This window comes from Cynocephalus volans, chromosome 7 (genome assembly GCF_027409185.1).
Source record: "Cynocephalus volans isolate mCynVol1 chromosome 7, mCynVol1.pri, whole genome shotgun sequence".
NCBI classification, from domain to species: Eukaryota; Metazoa; Chordata; class Mammalia; order Dermoptera; family Cynocephalidae; genus Cynocephalus; species Cynocephalus volans.
In genome coordinates this window covers 121396655-121415756 of record NC_084466.1, presented here as the reverse complement: position 1 = coordinate 121415756, position 19102 = coordinate 121396655, and the positions used below count along the sequence as shown (strand labels likewise).

General features: G+C 39.0%; 1 protein-coding gene across 2 annotated transcripts in view; it reads left to right on the top strand.

Moving 5' to 3' along the window:
* The window catches only part of HTR7 (5-hydroxytryptamine receptor 7), a 92580-nt gene extending 74083 nt beyond the window's left edge, over window positions 1–18497 (top strand). Inside the window, exons 2-3 of one of the 2 annotated variants that reach the window (XM_063103326.1) lie at window positions 9370–10125; window positions 18455–18497. In XM_063103326.1, the coding sequence (XP_062959396.1) occupies window positions 9370–10125; window positions 18455–18497 (799 nt within the window). Of the gene's footprint in view, window positions 1–9369; window positions 10130–18454 lie in introns of those variants that run through there. The other variant, XM_063103327.1, reaches the window with a different exon arrangement.
* The last annotated feature ends 605 nt before the right edge of the window (window positions 18498–19102 follow it).

Genomic DNA, 19102 nt, shown 5'->3' with positions numbered 1-19102 from the left:
TAGTAGATTTGCACTGATGGTAGTTTGGCCTCAATTTATTTCCTTAACCCAAAAGTCTCTTTTCCTATCTCATTCTGCTCTTTTAACATCTTTGAGCCTCTGCATTAGTGATTACATATACTTGTTAGGGTCTCTTAACAGTGAAAAGCGTTCGTAAGAAAACTACTTCTATTCCAAGGGTTGTGTTTTCGTCTTGACTTGGTTCTTCAACAGTCTTACACATGTTCTGTTTCTTTCTTCTTTCCTTTCATTGTTGTTATTGCAGGATATTTGTATAGTTGCTGTCAGTTTTGTTTTTCATCTTGTTAACTCTTAAATGGATTGTTTAAATTTTATTGTTTGTTTTCACATAATGAAATTCCCCTTGATATTCTTCTGCCTTATTTGATACCAGTTATTTTTCTCCCTTCAGGCTAGTATTTAGTGTATCTACTTTTCTGTAGGCTCAGGTTTAAGGTTAGTGGGAAGGGAAGGGTATGGTAGACTCCACTGCACTGAGTGAAGTCCTTAATGGAAGACTGTTCCTTATTCTGAATTCTCATCGAATGTCCATTAAACTAAGGATTTACCCATTTTCTGGAACTTGGTGTATCCCCCAGTTCAGCTTAGTGTCGTGAAAGATGACGAATTCTGGTGGCACTTCTTAACTCTGCCTGAATGGTATGTTGGAGCTTCTGCTCGTAGGCTGGCTTCTCACAACCTTAGTTTGCGTCTCCCCAACTGTGAGGGTGTTAATGAGAATTTCAAAGGTTTTATTCATGCACCCTCTTTCTTCAGTACTGCCTCTGTGGGGTGGGGTGGGGGTGGGAGGTCAGAGGACACTCTTGTTCCATCATTAAACAGAATATTTTCTTTTTTCCCTGCCTGTAACCTTTTGAAGATTTTAGCTAAGATTTTCTGCCAGTCCCTTGTTTTATTATTGCTGGTAAATTTTTGGCTCTTTCTTTGCATTTTCATTTCTTTTTTTCTCAGAGGAATTAAAGGCCAAGTTCTTTGGTGGGAAAATTCAGAATTTATTGTAAGTATATATACAACTGAAGTAATTAAATTAAGTATAATTCATGGGTCACTATTAATACCCTGCACTATTCATTTTTATGACGGTAATTATTTAAAAATCCTTTGATAGATTTTCATAGAGATACAGGGTTTTTACATATTAGGTGGGCAAAAAACAGTTGACAGTAAGAGAAATATTGAATGACAGAAAAATATGGTTGAAAATAACTGCCTCCCAGTAGAATACAGGCAAGACTAGTCTCATTGGAAGTCTTGTCTCAATTTGAGTAGATAGCAAGTAGGTCTTTGTTTAGCTTCCTTGGTGGAAAATTGTATCCTTAGTTTCTGTGATCACATATGACCTGTGGTGAGCAGAATTCTGAGATAGCTCCTAAGATTCTCCTTCCCTGGTATGCATGCCCTGTATAATTCTTTCCCCTTGAATGTTGGTAGGCCTAATCTAATTGGGTGAGCCCTACTAAAAGAGGATCAAAAATCACAGAGATTCAGAGCTGCAGCAGATGCTGTCCTGCTGGCCTTGAAGACACAACCTCTATCAGTTCTACAGCTACAAGGAAATGAACTCTGCCAAGAACCATGTGCGCTTGGAAGAAAACTGCGCTCTGGCCAACATCTTGCTGTCAGCCTGGTGGGACCCTGAGTGGAGAAGCCAGTTGAGCTGTGTCCAGACTTTTGACTTTTTGACTTGAGCTGTGACATAATCAATTGGTGTGTTTTAAGCCACTATGGTGTGGTAATTAGTTATGCAGCAACATAAACTAATACAATACATGGATTTTAAAAGTATATTTAGATTTAAGTGCTTTGCTTTAATTTTCTGATTCTCTCTCTAAAGGGAAACTCATTTCTTGTTTTGTAGTCATGTACTTCTCAAAGAGACAGTCACTTTTGGTATTCTGTTTCCAAACTGTTCCATTTTGTTGCTGTTTGTGTTTTTCTCTCTTTTGCCCAATTCTCTCCCTCAGTACTGAGGTCGGAATGAGGAATTTAGATTATTTACTGATTCTAACTATAATTACAAGTTGGAAACCCTGATGAAAATGATTTCAAAGTATAGTGGAATCCCAATGTAATAATGGTTTTAGAGAACAGTTAATGGCAAATGATAAGTCCAGTGTGTTTTTTAAAATTCACTTTTTATTAAAAAAATAAATGAATTTATACATCCAAAACACCGCACAAATCATAACTGACACTCACTTCATTTCTATAAATTGAACATACCTATGTAACACACCCAGATAAAGAAATAGAACATTTCCAGAACTCCAAATTTTCCTCATGTGCCATCTACTCATCAGTGCCCTCTCTCCCCGCAAGGTAACCACTATTCTGGCTTCCATCACTGTTGTGAGTTTTTCCTGCTTTTGAACAGTATGTTCTCTTTTGTTTTTGGATTCTTTAGCTCAACACTGCATTTGTGAGATTCATCCACGTTGACAATTAAGCAGTAGTTGTTCATTCTTGTTATTTCATAGAATTCCATTGTATAAATATACCACAATTTATGTACTCATTCTACGATGTAGAATTATATTCGTTTTACTCTTGTAAAATGGGTTGGTTTCATTTGGGTTTGCTATGAACATTCTTGTACATGTATTCTGGTATTCTGGTTAATATTCATATACACTTAGAAGAATTGCTGGGTCATAGAGTATATATCATCCAGCTTTTTAAAAGGTCACCCAAAGTTATCGCATCCATTTACACTCCCACCAGTAGTGTATGAGAATTAACAGTTCCTCCATATCTTCAGAAAACTTGGCGTTATAGTTTTTATCATCATCATCATTATACATATTTTTAGCCATTTTGATGGATGCTGGTGGTGTCTCATTGTGCTTTTAATTTGTGTTTTTCTCACGACTCGTGTTGTTGAACACCTTTTCACATGTTTATTGAAGGCCAGTAATTTTAAAACTTTGGGCCATGACCTATTATTGGCTTATGAAATCAATTTAGTGTATTAAGACCAGCACTTAAAAAGTCTGAAATAGAATAGAAGAGAGTAAATAATTGTTATAATGGTATGTATAGTTTTTTGGAACTTTTGTTTCGATTTCATATATATAAATATATATTTATACACACACACATATATATACACACACACATATCAATTTCTTATTTATATACATAATTATATATTATATTTCCTATTGCAAGTTGTGGTCAAAAAAGTTGACAAAACTGTTGTGTATTATTAAAAAAATCTACAACTTGATTAAGACATAAAAACCATGTCTACCTCATTTAGCACTGTACTGGGAGTTAGAACTAATAGCTGAAATAATGGAAACATGATTCATGATGATTTTGTTAAGCCAAACTGGAAGCAAACCATTAAGATGAAATATGTAAAGAGCAAAGCCCTTCATATGATAGGTATAAAGTCCTTGTAATTGAATGAGGGAAGACTAATTTGACAGCAGTATGTGGAATAGAAACCCAGAGCAGTCAATCCTAAATACAGAGTCCTGAGTCCCTAAACATTTACAGAGAATGGTGGCTTGGGAATCTGTATGTTTCAAAAGCTCCTTGGTGATTCTAATAATCTAGCAGTTTTGGGAACCTAAGATAGCTGGGAGATTCTGGTGGGTTTTGCCTACCATAAGGGAGAACTTCTCCTGGAAGAGGTTTCCTAAGAGCATGAAACTTTTTAAAAGCCAAACACTGTAGAAACCATTGTTTTTCAGAATAATTCTACCCAGTTTCTTTTACTGCCTAAATTACTATTCTATAGCAGTGGAAGTCAGGAGAAACCATTTAATTAAAGAACCATTATCTACAATTTCTATACAGTCAGAATGGAAGACAGGCAGCAGAGTTAATTTGCTTCCAATCCCTCCCTATGCAGATTATAACTCCCTAATCCTCTTTTTCTCTGAATCCCTACTTCAATGGAACCCCTAAAGTGAGTTGCATACATTTCTCAATTATATAATACTTTGGTGTCTTTGTCTCTGAGATTTACTGTATTTTAACATTGTTATGTATTTTAAAATTAAATTCTGAAGACTTTATAAGCATTCTGCCTTCTAATTAACCATGAGCACAAAATGTTAGTTGATAAATATAATTCGTGCATCTTAAGGAATATTCAGAATCAATCTAGGTTTTGTTTTGTTTTTTTCCTTTCTCTCCCTTGAAGGTAAGATTTATCCTATACAAGGTTTGGGAGATTGAACTTATAATTTGAACAAACACTACTCTGAATACCAATATTACTCTGTATAGTAATTATAGGATTTTAAATGCCAGTGAGTTCTGTTTCTTTTGTGTGAATTTATCAATGTAATAAAACACTTTTGACAAGCTAATCAAATAAAACAATATAAGATTTAATTACTACCTTTTTAAAGATTTTATGAACCAGATTGTCTATATTGCCAGAATCATTTAGCTAATTTAGGAAATAGAGAATCCTCTTAAATATTTCATTTTATTCTTAGAATTAAAATAGTGTTTTGTTTTTGTTTTTTTTAACATGCTCACTTAAAAAAAAATACATGCATAGAAAAGTGCAAAGAAAAACTTAAAACCATTAAGATCTCTACAACCCAGATAAAACTACTACTATTAATATTTTCATGGATATTATTGTGGACATCTCAGTACCCCCCCCACCCAATATCATATGATATTCTATTATTTATCTTTGAAGGCTAGCTATTGTTTTCTATCACCTCTTCTGTTGTTTCCATGTCAGTAAATACAGATGTACATCATTCTGAATGATTGCCTGATATATATGTTATATGTATATGTGCACACCATATTTTATCTATCTAATCTCCTATTAATACTTAGATTGCATCTTTTTCCTTTATTTTGTGTTCAGTTAACATCTTTGCACATTAGTCATTTTGAATTTGCATATTTATCTTAAGACAAATTCCTAGAAATCTAATTGCTGAGCCAAGGGGTAAGTTGATGTATATTAATTGCCAAACTGTCCTCCAGAATTGTAATCTCAGTTAATACTCCCACTAGCAAAGTAATAGAGTGTCTGTTTTTTCACTATTTTCCAGTATTGGATTTTGTCTTTCTTAAAAATTAGCAAGTGATCAAAATATATGTCATTATTGAAAAATTTGTATCTTTTTGATTATTAATGAAATTCTACAAATTTGCAAGTGCTGTTGGCAGTTAGTATTTCTTCTTTGGTCAATTGCTTCAATATTTTTATTGGGATGGTTTTCTTTTTTTATTGACCTGTAAGAGTCTGTGAGTGTTGGGATATTCATCTGGATTCCAAATTTATTTGTCTTTTAACTTTGCATATAGAGATTTTTAGGTTAAACAAAATGTTATTTACTTATTTTTGTTTATAAGATTTTCATCACAACATTTATTAATGTGTTATTTTATAGTTTCAAACTTTTGTATCATAGTTAAGAACAGCCTTTGTAAGCTCATCTCAGGTTTGTAGAAATACTCACCTATATTTTTTCATAGTCTTAGGGTTTAATTTTGTTACATAATAATTTTGATCCATTTGGGATTTATATTTAATAAGGAGAAAGATAAGAAGCAAGTATTACTTTTATCCAGTTGGTAGCTAGTTGTCAGACTTCATGAATATCCAATGTTTTACTACTGATTTAAAATTACTCATCTTATATGAAATTCTCTTATATATTTGAATCCATTTATGGGACCTATTCCATTCTATTGATATGTCTATTTTTGAATAATTATTATTGGCCTTTTATTACTATGGCTTTGTACTATTTTTTTTAAATAAAATAAGTATCCCTTTATTATTCTTTTTCAAGTTATCTGTTCATTTTTACATATTGACTTGATGAACTTTAAAATCTTTTGGTCAAACTAATAAAAGCCCTGCTACATAATTCAATTGGGATTGTATGGTATTTATAGATTAACTGAGGGAAAATTGGCACTTTTATAATACTGGATTTTCTTATTAAAAAAAAAAGTTTTTTTTCTCCCCCCATGGATTTAAGTATTCTTTTATGTGTCTCAGTAGCATTTTATGTTTTTTTTTCATATAGGCCCTGGCCATTTTTAAAGCTTTTTCCTAGATATTTTAAGTTTTTGGTTGTTAATGAAATTATTGCCCCTCACCCAATATTTTCTAATTGTTAAAACATAAGCTATTGACTTTCGCTTGCTTATTTTATATCCATACACTTTAGTGAACACTTTTTTTTTTTTTTTTTTTTTGCAGTAAACTTTCAGTTGATTTTAGCCTTCTAAATCCTCACCAAGTGATACCCAGGATACTAAAGAAGTAAATATTACTATCTTACTGCAGGATGGGACTTGAAGCCATTAGAGAATGGAGCCTGAAACAGGACAGAATTTCTGGAGTATAATTTGTACATCCAGGACAGGCTAAGTATGTGCCAGTCCCCATCACTGGAATATAATATGTCAGACTGAGTATACTGGAATGAGAAAATGTGCTGTTCTTATGCAATTATCTAATAGTCTCATATGTCCTTTGGTACTCCATTTATTAATATCTCAGAATTAATCCTTTTGTAATTCTGTATTATTTATGGAGGTGGGAGAAAGGATGGATTTTTAATTAAGCTTGAAGATATAGTCACTCATTCCAGTAAAGAAAATGTGAAGAAATGGAAGGGAAAACTAACCTGATTTCACCAAGAATAGGAATTTACCAGGTTGTGAATTCCAGGCTTGCTAATATTTTTTTTATACCCCACAAATAAAATATAACTTATTTTCTTCTTATGAGTAAACCTCCTTCCTCCTTCCGACATACACCTATTGCTCGAACCATTTCCCATATCATCCCCCACCCTCGCCCTAGTAAATAGGTGTAAAGTGGTCTGATATTGCCATCTGGTGGCCACATGGGGAACTGTGTGAACTAACCTGTTGGACCTCACTCCTTGGTGAACCTGAGGCTTCAGCCTGAACTGGTGTCTTGGATGCCAGACGCGGGGATGGGAGCAGGTATTTATGTCTGGGCTATAGATAAAGAGAGAAGGGAAATAAAAGTCCAGTTTCTGGAAAAGGCTACATGGGGGAGCTGGGAAACAAGGAAGGAGCCCCAAAGGCCATATTCACAACAGCTGGTAGAAAGCAAGGACTAGATTCAAAATGAGAAATATGCAAAGGACTTCCATCGGGAACACTTAGAGAGAGCTCCTGAAGCAAAGCAAGGGAAGGGAGACTTTTCTTTAATGGAATGTCTGCATTCGACCTCAGGCAAAGATCAGCTGAATTGTGGGCATTCAGTCAGTTCTGACATCTTTTCTCAGAGGTTTCCTCGTCTTCTGCTTTTCTTCAGTTTTTCTAAATTTTTTCCCCATGACTTGAAACTCAGATAATTCCACATAAAGCCAACCCTATTTCATATTTCCCTGTTCTCTCTCTCTCTCTTTTTTTACTTTCCCCATTCTCTTTCCCCCCTCCCCCATTCCTTTCATTCCTCTCTTCTTCTTAGTTCCTATTCTCTTTTCTCTTTCTTTTCAGCTCTTATTCTTGCATTCTCAGGAAAAGCTCTTTTTCTTCCTTTGTTCTATTTGGGAACCAAAATGTAATCATACCTATAGCTGATAACCTTAAGGATAGTGCTGTGGGTCAGCTATATCAATGAAAAGGGAAGGCAGAGGCTGTGAAATGAAGAACCAGGAACATGTGCACCCGAGTCCTCGGAAGGGATCACAAGTCTCTTTCAACATTACCACAGCCCGGTCCTCCCCTTCACCCCACATGATTTCCCCATTTGCCTGCATTCAAGATTTTTTTCTCTTGTATTCACTGACGTATCCTCAACATTTAGAACAGTACCTGGTCCTTGGAAAGAGCTGCATTAATATTTGTTGAAGGAATGAACGAGTTTGTGATGAATAAGCAAATTTAGCTATTCCTTTTACAATATTTGAATTTTGTCTTGTTGTAAGTGTTGCAATGATGCTAATTTTCATCGAGAAAGCATTTTAGATTTTCATGGGATTATTTAAGCATCAAGGGTATTTCTAGCAGAAATCATTTTTTAAGTCCCAATCTATCAATTGACCAACTTTCAGAAAATAACCTGTTAGTAAGTCAGGGACTCTGTACCTTTCCTTTTCATGTGTGAAGAGTATATCTTTTATAGGCATAAAGTAAAAAAAAGAATGCAGCAAAGTGACTAGCTTTTACCAGTCTTTGCTTCTCAAGTGCTCTTTTCGCCCTCCCTAAAATAGATGCTAAGACTGTTAAATATAGAGAAAAAAACAAATTTGGAAAGCTGAAAAACATTAAGCATTTGGCAAAACATCTTACTGTATATGTTCTGTCTGTGGAGCCTCTTTTGCATTATAAATCTTTGATAACTGAGATGGAGGAATATTCCCTATATAGAAGTAAGCACAGAGAAAATGCAGGATTTGCCTAGTATTTTTCAGAATTGTGTCCTTTCTTGTCCTCAGAACTGGAGAGACGAAGCAGGCTGTTTTTATTTTATAGATTGTTCCTCTGACATTGCTCATGTGTGAGAGTTTTCTGGGGGTAAAGAAAAGGATCACTTTCTACTTTCCATTTTAAAACCCTAGGATTTCTAAACTATCTCACAAATCTCTGTCATCTTAAAGAAATGCTTCTGCTACAGTGCAAAGGGGAAGTAAAACTGAATTAAAAGCCGGACTGGACAGTACAGGGATCTGAACCCTTTTTCCTGGCGTTATGACACCATACTCTGACCAACCGAGCTTACTGACCAGCCCAATAAGATGTCAATAATAGGGAAATGTTGTGGAGTTGGGGGGTGGATGGGTATATGGGAACTCTGCACTTTCTGTTCAGTTTTTCTGTCAATCTAAAACTGCTGTAAAAATTTGTCTATTAATTGAAAAATATAAAAAGAGAAAAAAAAAGCAAGATTCTGTACAGCATAAACAAACTAACACCCCAAACTAGCCTGAATTAAGATAGCCGAGGAGATCAGTGTGTGCATAGTATCAGAGTATGATTGGCCTCGGTTAATTTGTGAGAATGTGTCACAATATCCCACACCAGGCTTGATATCCTTTGTTCCTGTCTGATTTTAGTGGCTGTGGTCATGGGGGGAGGGTGGGTGTTTAATCTTCAGCTCACTGGCTCCATGGATATGAGAAGCTACAAGGTATGAGAAAAGCATGGGCCCACTTGAGAGTCAGAGAGCTCTCAAGCTCCATCCTGGCAGTGCCTCTGGCTGAGTGACCTGGAATAAAACAGGGGACATCTGGAAGCCTTAGTGTACCTTTCTGCAAAGCAGGAAGAACCGTGCCCGCCTAGGAGGGCTGTTGTGAGGCCCCGCGCTGTGGCCGGCTGGTTGCTCGGTTGTGAGCACGGTGTTCACCGGCTGTCTTTCCCTTTCTGTCGCAGGTACCTTGGGATCACGAGGCCCCTCACGTACCCTGTGAGACAGAACGGGAAGTGCATGGCCAAGATGATTCTCTCGGTGTGGCTGCTCTCCGCCTCCATCACCCTGCCCCCGCTCTTCGGATGGGCCCAGAACGTCAACGACGACAAGGTGTGCCTCATCAGCCAGGACTTCGGCTACACCATCTACTCCACCGCGGTGGCCTTCTACATCCCCATGTCGGTCATGCTCTTCATGTACTACCGCATCTACAAGGCCGCCCGCAGGAGCGCGGCCAAGCACAAGTTCCCCGGCTTCCCGCGCCTGCAGCCGGGCAGCACGGTCGCCCTCAACGGCGTGGGGAAGCTCCAGAAGGAGGTGGAGGAGTGTGCCAACCTGTCCAGGCTCCTCAAACACGAAAGGAAGAACATCTCCATCTTCAAGAGGGAACAGAAAGCAGCCACCACCTTGGGCATCATCGTGGGGGCCTTCACCGTGTGCTGGCTGCCCTTTTTCCTCCTCTCCACAGCCAGGCCCTTCATCTGCGGCACCGCCTGCAGCTGCATCCCGCTGTGGGTGGAGAGGACATTTCTGTGGCTGGGCTATGCAAACTCTCTCATTAACCCTTTTATATATGCCTTCTTCAACCGGGACCTGAGGACCACCTATTGCAGCCTGCTGCAGTGCCAGTACCGGAATATCAACCGCAAGCTCTCGGCCGCAGGCATGCACGAGGCCCTGAAGCTTGCAGAGAGGCCCGGGAGACTCGAGTTTGTGCTGTAAGGTCACTTATGGCTATTTCCCTTTCATCCCCCTGACCCTTGTGTGCAGCTTCTGCTTGAAGGACATCACAAAACTCTTCCTGAGTTATCTTCTGTTTAACATATCAGATTTGAATTCAGAATAGTATAGACTCCATTTCTCCACCCAGTAAAATTTTACAAGCCAAAGATAGGTACTTAGTTGGGTTGGAAGATGAGACTGATTTGCTGATGAATTGCAATTAACGTGATTGACGACAAGTAAGGTGATATTTTCCATTCTTTCTCCATAAATGATGTCTGACTTATGTCCTCATATCCTATTCTCATAACGTTATCATTTAATTGCTATTATTCTTCCATCCAGTGAAACTTTTTTTTTTTGATGACCTCATCCTTCACTGATCAATTTGAGGAAGGAAGTGAAAATGATCTTTCCAGTGTACAGTTACATGCACAGAGGCTAAAAGGAAGCAGTCCAGGAAAAAGGAGAGTGGCTGGTGTGGGGAGATGCCAGGATGAGGTAAGGTCTTAAAAGCCACAGGAACTTTCAGGAAGTGCTGTCCGCCATCTTGGTAGTAGGGAACTGATTAAGGGTTGCTGAGTTTGTCTAGGAAGCTCTCAGTGACTTTCTAGGAGGCAATTACAGTAGGGAGTTGGGATCTGAAAAAGGATTGCAAAGAACTGATGGTGATGAGGAAATGGATGTTTCACAAGTCATCCACATGTTAACAAAGCCGGCATTGTATAGAAGGATGAAGTCGGTAGAGTAGTTAGAATTGTCAGCAGATCAAGTGAAGATTTTGTTTTAAATTTGAGGTAGAGGAGATAAATTCATGTTTGAAAGCTGAAGGAAAAGAAACTTGGGTGAGAGAATGGAAGATGCTGATAAGAATGCAAAGCAGATTAGTGTTGGACATGAGAGAGAAAAAGGTGTTCCTCTTCACTGAACCTGGCAGGAAGGGATAGGCAGGAGAACCAGGGAGCACTGTCCAGTCCCTTCATTTGACAGAAGAGGTAAGTGAGACTTGGAGAGAGAGATTATCCCATACTTAGCTAATGTCAAAACTAAGTCTAGATCCCACATCATCTGAATCCTAGTGCTACACATTTTTTATATATTAGTCTGCTTTTCGCTTACCACTCAAAGTTGTAAGACTATGGCTGTGCTAATTCTTGAGCTGGGTGTAGCTTCACAGATGTTCATTTTGACTTCTACTATAGACACTCTTTTGTGCATATGAAATTGTTCACAATATAGAAAGTAGCACTTTAAAAAAAAAGAATATAATTTTAGGGTCTAGAGTGTAAGCAACTCCAGAGATCTTTCTAGGCCTACAAGATTCTATTGAACTGATCACTAGTGTTTGCCCACCAGATTCTGAATTCCTTCAGGGAAGGAGCTATGTCTTAGTCTATATTCTGTTTGCAGAATCTAGTGCAGTGCCTGACACATAATAGATGATAAATAAAAATAATAATTGCCAGCAATTTTTGGACGCCTACACCAAGCTATCAGAAAAGTAATTGCTTCTAGAATTCCTGGTTTTCAGAAGAATAACTTGAGGCTCAGGGACATAAAGCAACTGACCTAAGTGGTAGAAGTGGTATGAATTACCCCAGTGTATGTGCTTGTAACTGTTATTCAATACTGTTTGTCAAATGATTTCAGTCTGTAGGTAGTGAAGAGCTACTGAGTCTTTTGAGCTGGGGATTATAGCCATCAGCTTTCTAAGAAGACAACTAGAATGACCCGTTACTCTAAGTTAAGTTTATTAGATTTACTGTACTATGGGAGTATACCTCCTAGACAGAGTCTTAGTAGTTTCTCAGATGGAGGAATAAGACAAGATATATATATATATATATATATTTTAGTTTTAATAAAACTTTTTAAAAATTATTATTTCCATTTTATTTTTATTTATTATTTTTTTAAATTTTATTTTGTCGATCTACATTGTGGCTGATTATTGCTCCCCCTCACCAAAATCTCCCTCCCTCCTCCCTCCCCCCCTCCCCGCCACCAATGTCCCCTCTGTTTGCTTGTCGTATCAACTTCAAGTAATTGTGGTTGTTATATCTTCTTCCCCCCCCAACCCGGTTTTTTTTTTTTTTTTGTGTGTGTGTGTGTCTGTGAATTTATATATTAATTTTTATCTCCCACCAATCAGTGAGAACATGTGGTATTTCTCTTTCTGTGCCTGACTTGTTTCACTTAATATAATTCGCTCGATGTCCATCCATGTTGTTGCAAATGGCAGTATTTCATTCGTTTTTATAGCTGAGTAGTATTCCATTGTGTAGATGTACCACATTTTCCGTATCCACTCATCTGATGATGGACATTTGGGCTGGTTCCAACTCTTGGCTATTGTAAAGAGTGCTGCGATGAACATTGGGGAACAGGTATACCTTCGACTTGATGATTTCCATTCCTCTGGGTATATTCCCAGCAGTGGGATAGCTGGGTCATATGGTAGATCTATCTGCAATTGTTTGAGGAACCTCCATACCATTTTCCATAGAGGCTGCACCATTTTGCAGTCCCACCAACAATGTATGAGAGTTCCTTTTTCTCCGCAACCTCGCCAGCATTTAGACAAGATATTGATAGAGTTTTAGGGCTTGGGCTGGGTGATTTCAAAGTAGGGGACTAGTGAGGACTCATTATAATTTATGACATAATAGTTTTGGAGTGGTGGATACAGCAAGATGGGGGCTTCGAAACAATTATTAAAGAGCATACTATTAGTCTTCTTAAGTAAGCTATTTTATTTGGTGTACAGTCTTATCTTCTGGAAGCAACTATTTCCTGGAACAAGTAGCTAGGTCATTTCACCTGGTCCCAGGATTATTTAGCAAAGGAAAAGGAAAGTATGTATTGGTTTTAGTTCCCAGAAGTAACATACTGAGGGATGTGTTCGAGGAAGGTTTCTCTTAAAATAGTGACAAGGGCAGACAGGTGGCAGGGGTCCACGTAAGCAGCCCACTGTATAAACTAGGAAAAAACAGATGAAGTCCTGAACTAGAAAATCCACTATTTTCATGCATCTGAAAAGTCAAAGAATTTGAGAATAATTTTATTGATTATTTTAGTAAATAACCCATGGATAATTCAGATAAATCGCAAAAGGATAATGTTAAAAATGTAACACAAATAAGTTTTCCAGTTTAAAATGATAGTAAGCCATATTTACTGAGGATTTTCTCTCAGGCACTATGCTGAATAATCTATGTGAATTATATCACTTAATCTTCTTATGATAGGTTGGTTTTTTCCATCTCCATTCTAAAGATAAAACTAAGGCTTGGAGAGGTCAGATAATTTTCCCACAGAGCTATAGAGTTATAGCGCTGGATTTGAGCCCAGAAAATCTATGTTCAAAAGTGCTTTTAAATTCAATGCCACTGTGCCTTTTATAAAAATGAATCAGCTAACATAAAGTCCAAGCCTTTATGTCTTTGTGTCTTTAGGTAGTATGAAGGCTTGGGTGTTGTTTTCCTGTTAGTCTAAGACAGGAATCAGCAAACTTTTACTGTGAAGGGCCAAATAGTAAATATTTTAAGCTTCGCCAGCCATATGTTTCCTATTGAAACTATTCGTCTCTGCCTTTGTCATCATCATAAGTAAACAGATGGATATAGCTGTGCACCGATAAAACTTTATTTACAAAATGATGCAGCCAGATAGATTTGGCCCACAGGCCATAGTCTGCTCTCCCCTGGTCTAAGAGAATTACTATCCCTTCATTACATCTCTCTCAATTTAAATTTTTTTGTCGTGGAATATTCAGATCATTTATGGTAATTGGCCTAAAAATATACATCAACTTTAGGAAATTTCCAGTGATAGATTCTACGGAGTTAAACAGCTATTTTTCTAACTCTAAATGAAGCAGTTTTCTATTCAGTACCAATGCTGAAAGATTCATTTTTTGATTTCTTTTTGCATAACGAGAATACAGAAAATAAATGACAACTTTCCTCTCCTAGGGCATATACTTCTGTTGGCCAGACATATATAAACACACACATATGGTGCTATGGTCTGAATGTTTATGTCCCCCCAAATTCATGTGTTGAAACCTGATCCCCATTGCAATAGTATTAAAAGGTGGAGCCTTTAGGAAATTGTTAGATGAGGTTAGTATCTTTATAAAAGAGGCCCAAGGGAGCTTGTTCGCTTCCTCTGCCATGTGAGGACAGCTAGAAGGCACCATCTACGAAGCAGAGAGTGAGCCCTCCCCAGACAAGAACCCACAGGCTCCTTGATCTTGGACTTCCCAGCCTCTAGAACTGTAAGAAATAAATTTCTGTTGCTTATAAGCTATCTGGTTTATGGTATTTTACTATAGTAACTTTAACAAACTAAGAAGACATATGCACACTCACACTTTTTGTGATAAGGAAAGGTGGAGACAGGAAAAGCTATAGGACTCAAAGGAGAGGTAAATAACTCTGAGTCTACACTAACCCCAATCAGAGCAGAATTGCTGAAGGATATGGGCTCAAGTATGTCTATGAAAGTGGTCAAGGTATTTATAGCTAAAGGAGGGCAGAAATAGTATTTCAGATGAAGGAAGCTTTTATGTAGAGGCACCAATGTGGGAGCTTATGCAAAGGACAGTCTGGCTGAAGCTAAGCATTGGGGTGGAGGAAGAGTTGGAGATCAGAGTAGAAAGTAGATAAGACAAAATTAGGAAGTGTCTTTTATGCTGGTTCCAAGAATTTGGACTTTTAGTGTAGACAAGTGGTTCTTAATCAGAGGAAATTCCCCCTCCTCCGCTCCCCTTTGGGGACATTTGGCAATGTATGGAGACATTTTTGGTTGCCACAACTGGTGGGGTGGGGGAACTACTGGCACCTACTGGGTAGAGGTCAGGGTTGCTGCTAAAGATCCTATGATACACAGTCAGCACCTCTCCCCATCCCACCCCACCCAAAGAATTACACATCCCATAATGCCAAAGTGGGGAACCCCAATGTAGAGAGTAGTAAGCCATTAATGAATCTCTTCAAGTAGGAGAATGGAGTTATCAAGTGGTGAAGATTCATTTGGTGGCACTGTGTGGGATGAATCAGAACCTAGAGGCTGGGTGTAAAGAGTCTCTTCACTGGCTTGTTTTTTCCAAAAACATTTGAAGGTTTTCTGTATACAAGTTATGATGCCAGGCATGGTAGGGGTACAAAGATGAATAAGTGACAGTCCTCGCCTCTGGAAGCTCATAATCCAGTGGGCTGGGGTGGTTGTAGAGGTGTGTGGCCAGTAAAAGACTTGTAACCAGAATAATAACCCACATTGTCCACAGTCCGCACAGTTGCATTCAAATTGGCTAACCCCAAACAACTCCTAACTCTCCTGGGTATGAATAACATAACTAGTCTCTGCAGTCTCTGGAACAATGACAAAAGGTATGCAATTCATAGCTCCCAGCAAACCTTCTTAGAGTCCTTTGCTCCCTCTACCTCTCACTCGAGCTCACACATATCCTTTGGCCAACCCTGAAGACTCTGAGCTCCCAGCTCTAATTTCTCCAGTCCTTTTCTTCCCATCTGGCTGCTTGGGTTCTAGTCTCTTTAATTTTTGCTCTTCACTCTGCCTTCTTGGCTCTGTTTTTTACATAATAGTTTTTTCCTTACCTGTGTAAATGATCTGCTAGAGTATGTGTTGCTACTACTGGTTATTTACCCATTTCTTCCCATTTTCTTGATCAGCATGAGCAGAGCCTCAGGAGTCCAGCAGGCACTCGAGAATTTTCCTTGGGGTAACGGAGTGAATACAGGGAAAAAAGCTGTGAATACTTTTGCACTGGTAATTTTAATTCATACTATCCGTTTTAAATTTTTTCACCTTTTCACAAGTATTCAAATGCTGGTAATACAAAAACAAATGTGACAGTGTGATACAAGCAGGGATTCTTTTTTTCTTTTTAATTTGATGACATATGCTTTAAATTGCCATAAATTGCTTGTAAGTATATCATGTTTTGATGACTTTTGTTCTTTGACACAATTTATGAACAATATTCAAGAACAGTTTTTAGAATACCTTCATATAAAAGAATGTCATGAAATTGCTTTGAAGTAGCTCTTCCTTTTCCTCCCTTTTCTTATTGGCAATTGTATTGTCTTTCTCTTCAAAGAGCCTCTTATAATCCCTGTTAATTGCAGTGGTTCTTAGCGGTGACTCATAACAGAGTAACCTTGGGTTTTTGCCATGAATTCTGTCAATATGCTGCTCCAGGGTTTGTGCTGAAGCTTTGGAATTCAGGGTTATTCTACCATTTCTTTATGGAAACCAGTGATTTAAAAAAAAAAAGAAAGAAAGAAATGGGTCCCAGAGGATGTTGGGAAGAACCTCCAGGGCTCCTGAAACCCCAGGTATCTGTGATAGGATGCTGCCTGAACACAGAAACAAACAAGAAGTTTGCTATTTCCTGGATTTTTTTTCAATGGTGTTTTTTCCTAGCTGGAATTCAGCACTTTATTTTCATTAAATCATCAACTAGTAATAATAGCAGTTTATTTGCTTCATGCTTTGCAACTGCCTACATTTAAACTTTGCAACACCTCTTTAAAGTAGGAAAGGCAGTTGATTGCCTTCTTTTGCTTTTCCTATTATATGTTTTTTTCTAGTATATATATATATTTGCTTCCTTGGTAGACAATAAATACACATAGCACAACATAAAATCAAGCAGTACAGAGAGGTACGCAGGAAGAATAGCTTTGGGAGCATTCTTAGGAAGAAAATGTCTGTGGTAGAAACTGGAAAGGAAGTGATATTTGAGGTGGGTCTTGAAGAAAGAGTAGGATTTTGACAAGAAGGAATAGTGGGGGGGGAGGTGGGGTGGGGGCTGCTCAAAGCAGAGGGGACAGCATGGACAGAGGGGCACAGATGGGGGTGGAGGTAGGCAAGGAGCCTGGGGCATGTCTTCAGCAGTACTGGCAAGGTGGGTAGATTGGGGTCAGCACGGAGGGCTGGGTAGGCAGGAGTGGAGGGAAGGAGATGGAGGCTTCATGAGCAGTAGTGAGACGAGGGCTGCAGCGTTAGGGATGGGTGGAGGGCTTCACAATGGGAAAAGGGAGATGGGTTAGGAAAGTCATGTACATGCGAGGTCTCCTTTCAGGAGGGCCCCCATTAGGAGGGTGTCCCGAGACTAGCAAAGGGATAAGAGGTGTCTGAGATGTTTGGGAGTTGGAATCCCCAAACCATCACATGTGGGTGGCAAGGAAAGGGAGGCTTTGGGAGACGGCGCTGTGGCTGAGGCCCAGAGGGATTCAGCACAGTTCAGGGAGGGTGGGAGCAAAGCCGAGCTGCGTGGGAAGTGGTCTCTCCTCTGTGCTGAGAGGAGGTGGAAGCCTGGGGCTAGCAATGTGTCTGTGAAGTGCACTTGGGGTCACAGCCTATTTCCAGTCCCCACTCCCAGATACCCAGGAGCCTGGATCTGGCCCAAGTCCCTCACTCATCCTCAGGCGCTGTTATGTGAGTCTGAGGGGCAGAGCTAGAGACCATGCCTTATGGATAAGTGAAGCTTGTCACCAGGGAGATCCATCTGCTGAGTCACCAATCGGAAGGACCGGACTGGGAGGGGGACGTCAGATGGGGAGGAGCAGAACCAAAGGTGTAATAGCCAAATGGGCAGGGGATGGGTTGGGGTGAGGTGGGGTGGGGGGTGTGGGGGACAGCTGAGGTGAGTAGCTCAGTCCCAGGCCCTGGGACCTTACAGAACGAGCTCTTAAGCACATGATGCAGTGTGGTAAGTCGAGGCCTGTGAAGGTACAGAGCTATGGGAGTATGACTTTTCACCAGGAGAAAGGGACTTTTTCTCAGCCATTGGCCGACACTTTTCCATGGCTCAGGCCTCTTCTGTGAATCTGGGAGAAGGGACTGAAGGAAGGGGGGTTTCCTCTTCCACATGGCTTACTATGATGACTTTTCCTAGGTTTGAAGGGTAGAACGCATCTCATTAGTAGTCATTATTCTTTTCAAGTAGGGCAAGTGCTGTAGTATTTTGCAAGGATTTTTGAGAGCAAAGCCATTTGGGGCTACAGCTGTATTATAAAATTGAATTTCTAAATGGGTTATTTGGGGCTGATTTGCAAATACATTAAGGCCTTGGTAACTCATAGACGTTATGAAATCTATGAAAAGAGCCATAGCACTTTTTCCTTCCCTTTAGAGATGTTCATCATCCCTTAGAAGCCACAAATGATTCAAATTACTGACTTCTATAAAAATTAAATCCACCCACCACAAAATGAAAACTCGCATTTATGCTTCTGCTAAATCATTTTCTTGTTTCTCTCTGTTTCTCTCTCTCTCCCTCTCTCTCTTTCATAGACAAAACTCTGACTACTGTAGAAAAAAAGGTCATGATTCATGATCGAAAACGGAATAATGGAGATGAAATAAGGCAAAACAGAGGTGGAAACAGAACGAAATCTTTTGCCGAGACTGCAGAATGGAATGCGGCTTCTGTCCTTTCTTGGGATGGCTAAAACGTGGCAAACAGGGTGATCTGTTGTACAAAGTATATTATGAGGGGGATGGTGACCTCCTCTTTTTTGGGTCAGTCCGTGGATCAGTGCTATTGCGTGTTCTCATGTTAAGACAGCCAGATCATCTCAGCAGTAAGCACACTAACAGAACTGAGTTCCAGGGAAGGAAGCAGTTTCTGGTGCTTTGCATATGTCCAGATCCATGCAAGTGGGAGAAAGTTCCAATGCACTCTGCCCATGCTTCTGAGTGTAGGCACTGTGGTGAATATTCAGGAATCATTCATGTGACAGAATGTATTTTGTTGTATGACAGAAGAGCTTTCCCAAGCAAGCTGTGGTCAGCATAGTGTTGAATATGTTGCATGTCCATGTTAGAAAACAGAATCCAGTCATCAGCTTTACAAGTGATTTCCCAGAGCAGTGTTCGTTCAAGCTTCTGTGAAATAGTTTGGCTTTTCTTCAGGGTCCCTGTCACTTCCCCACCAATGTA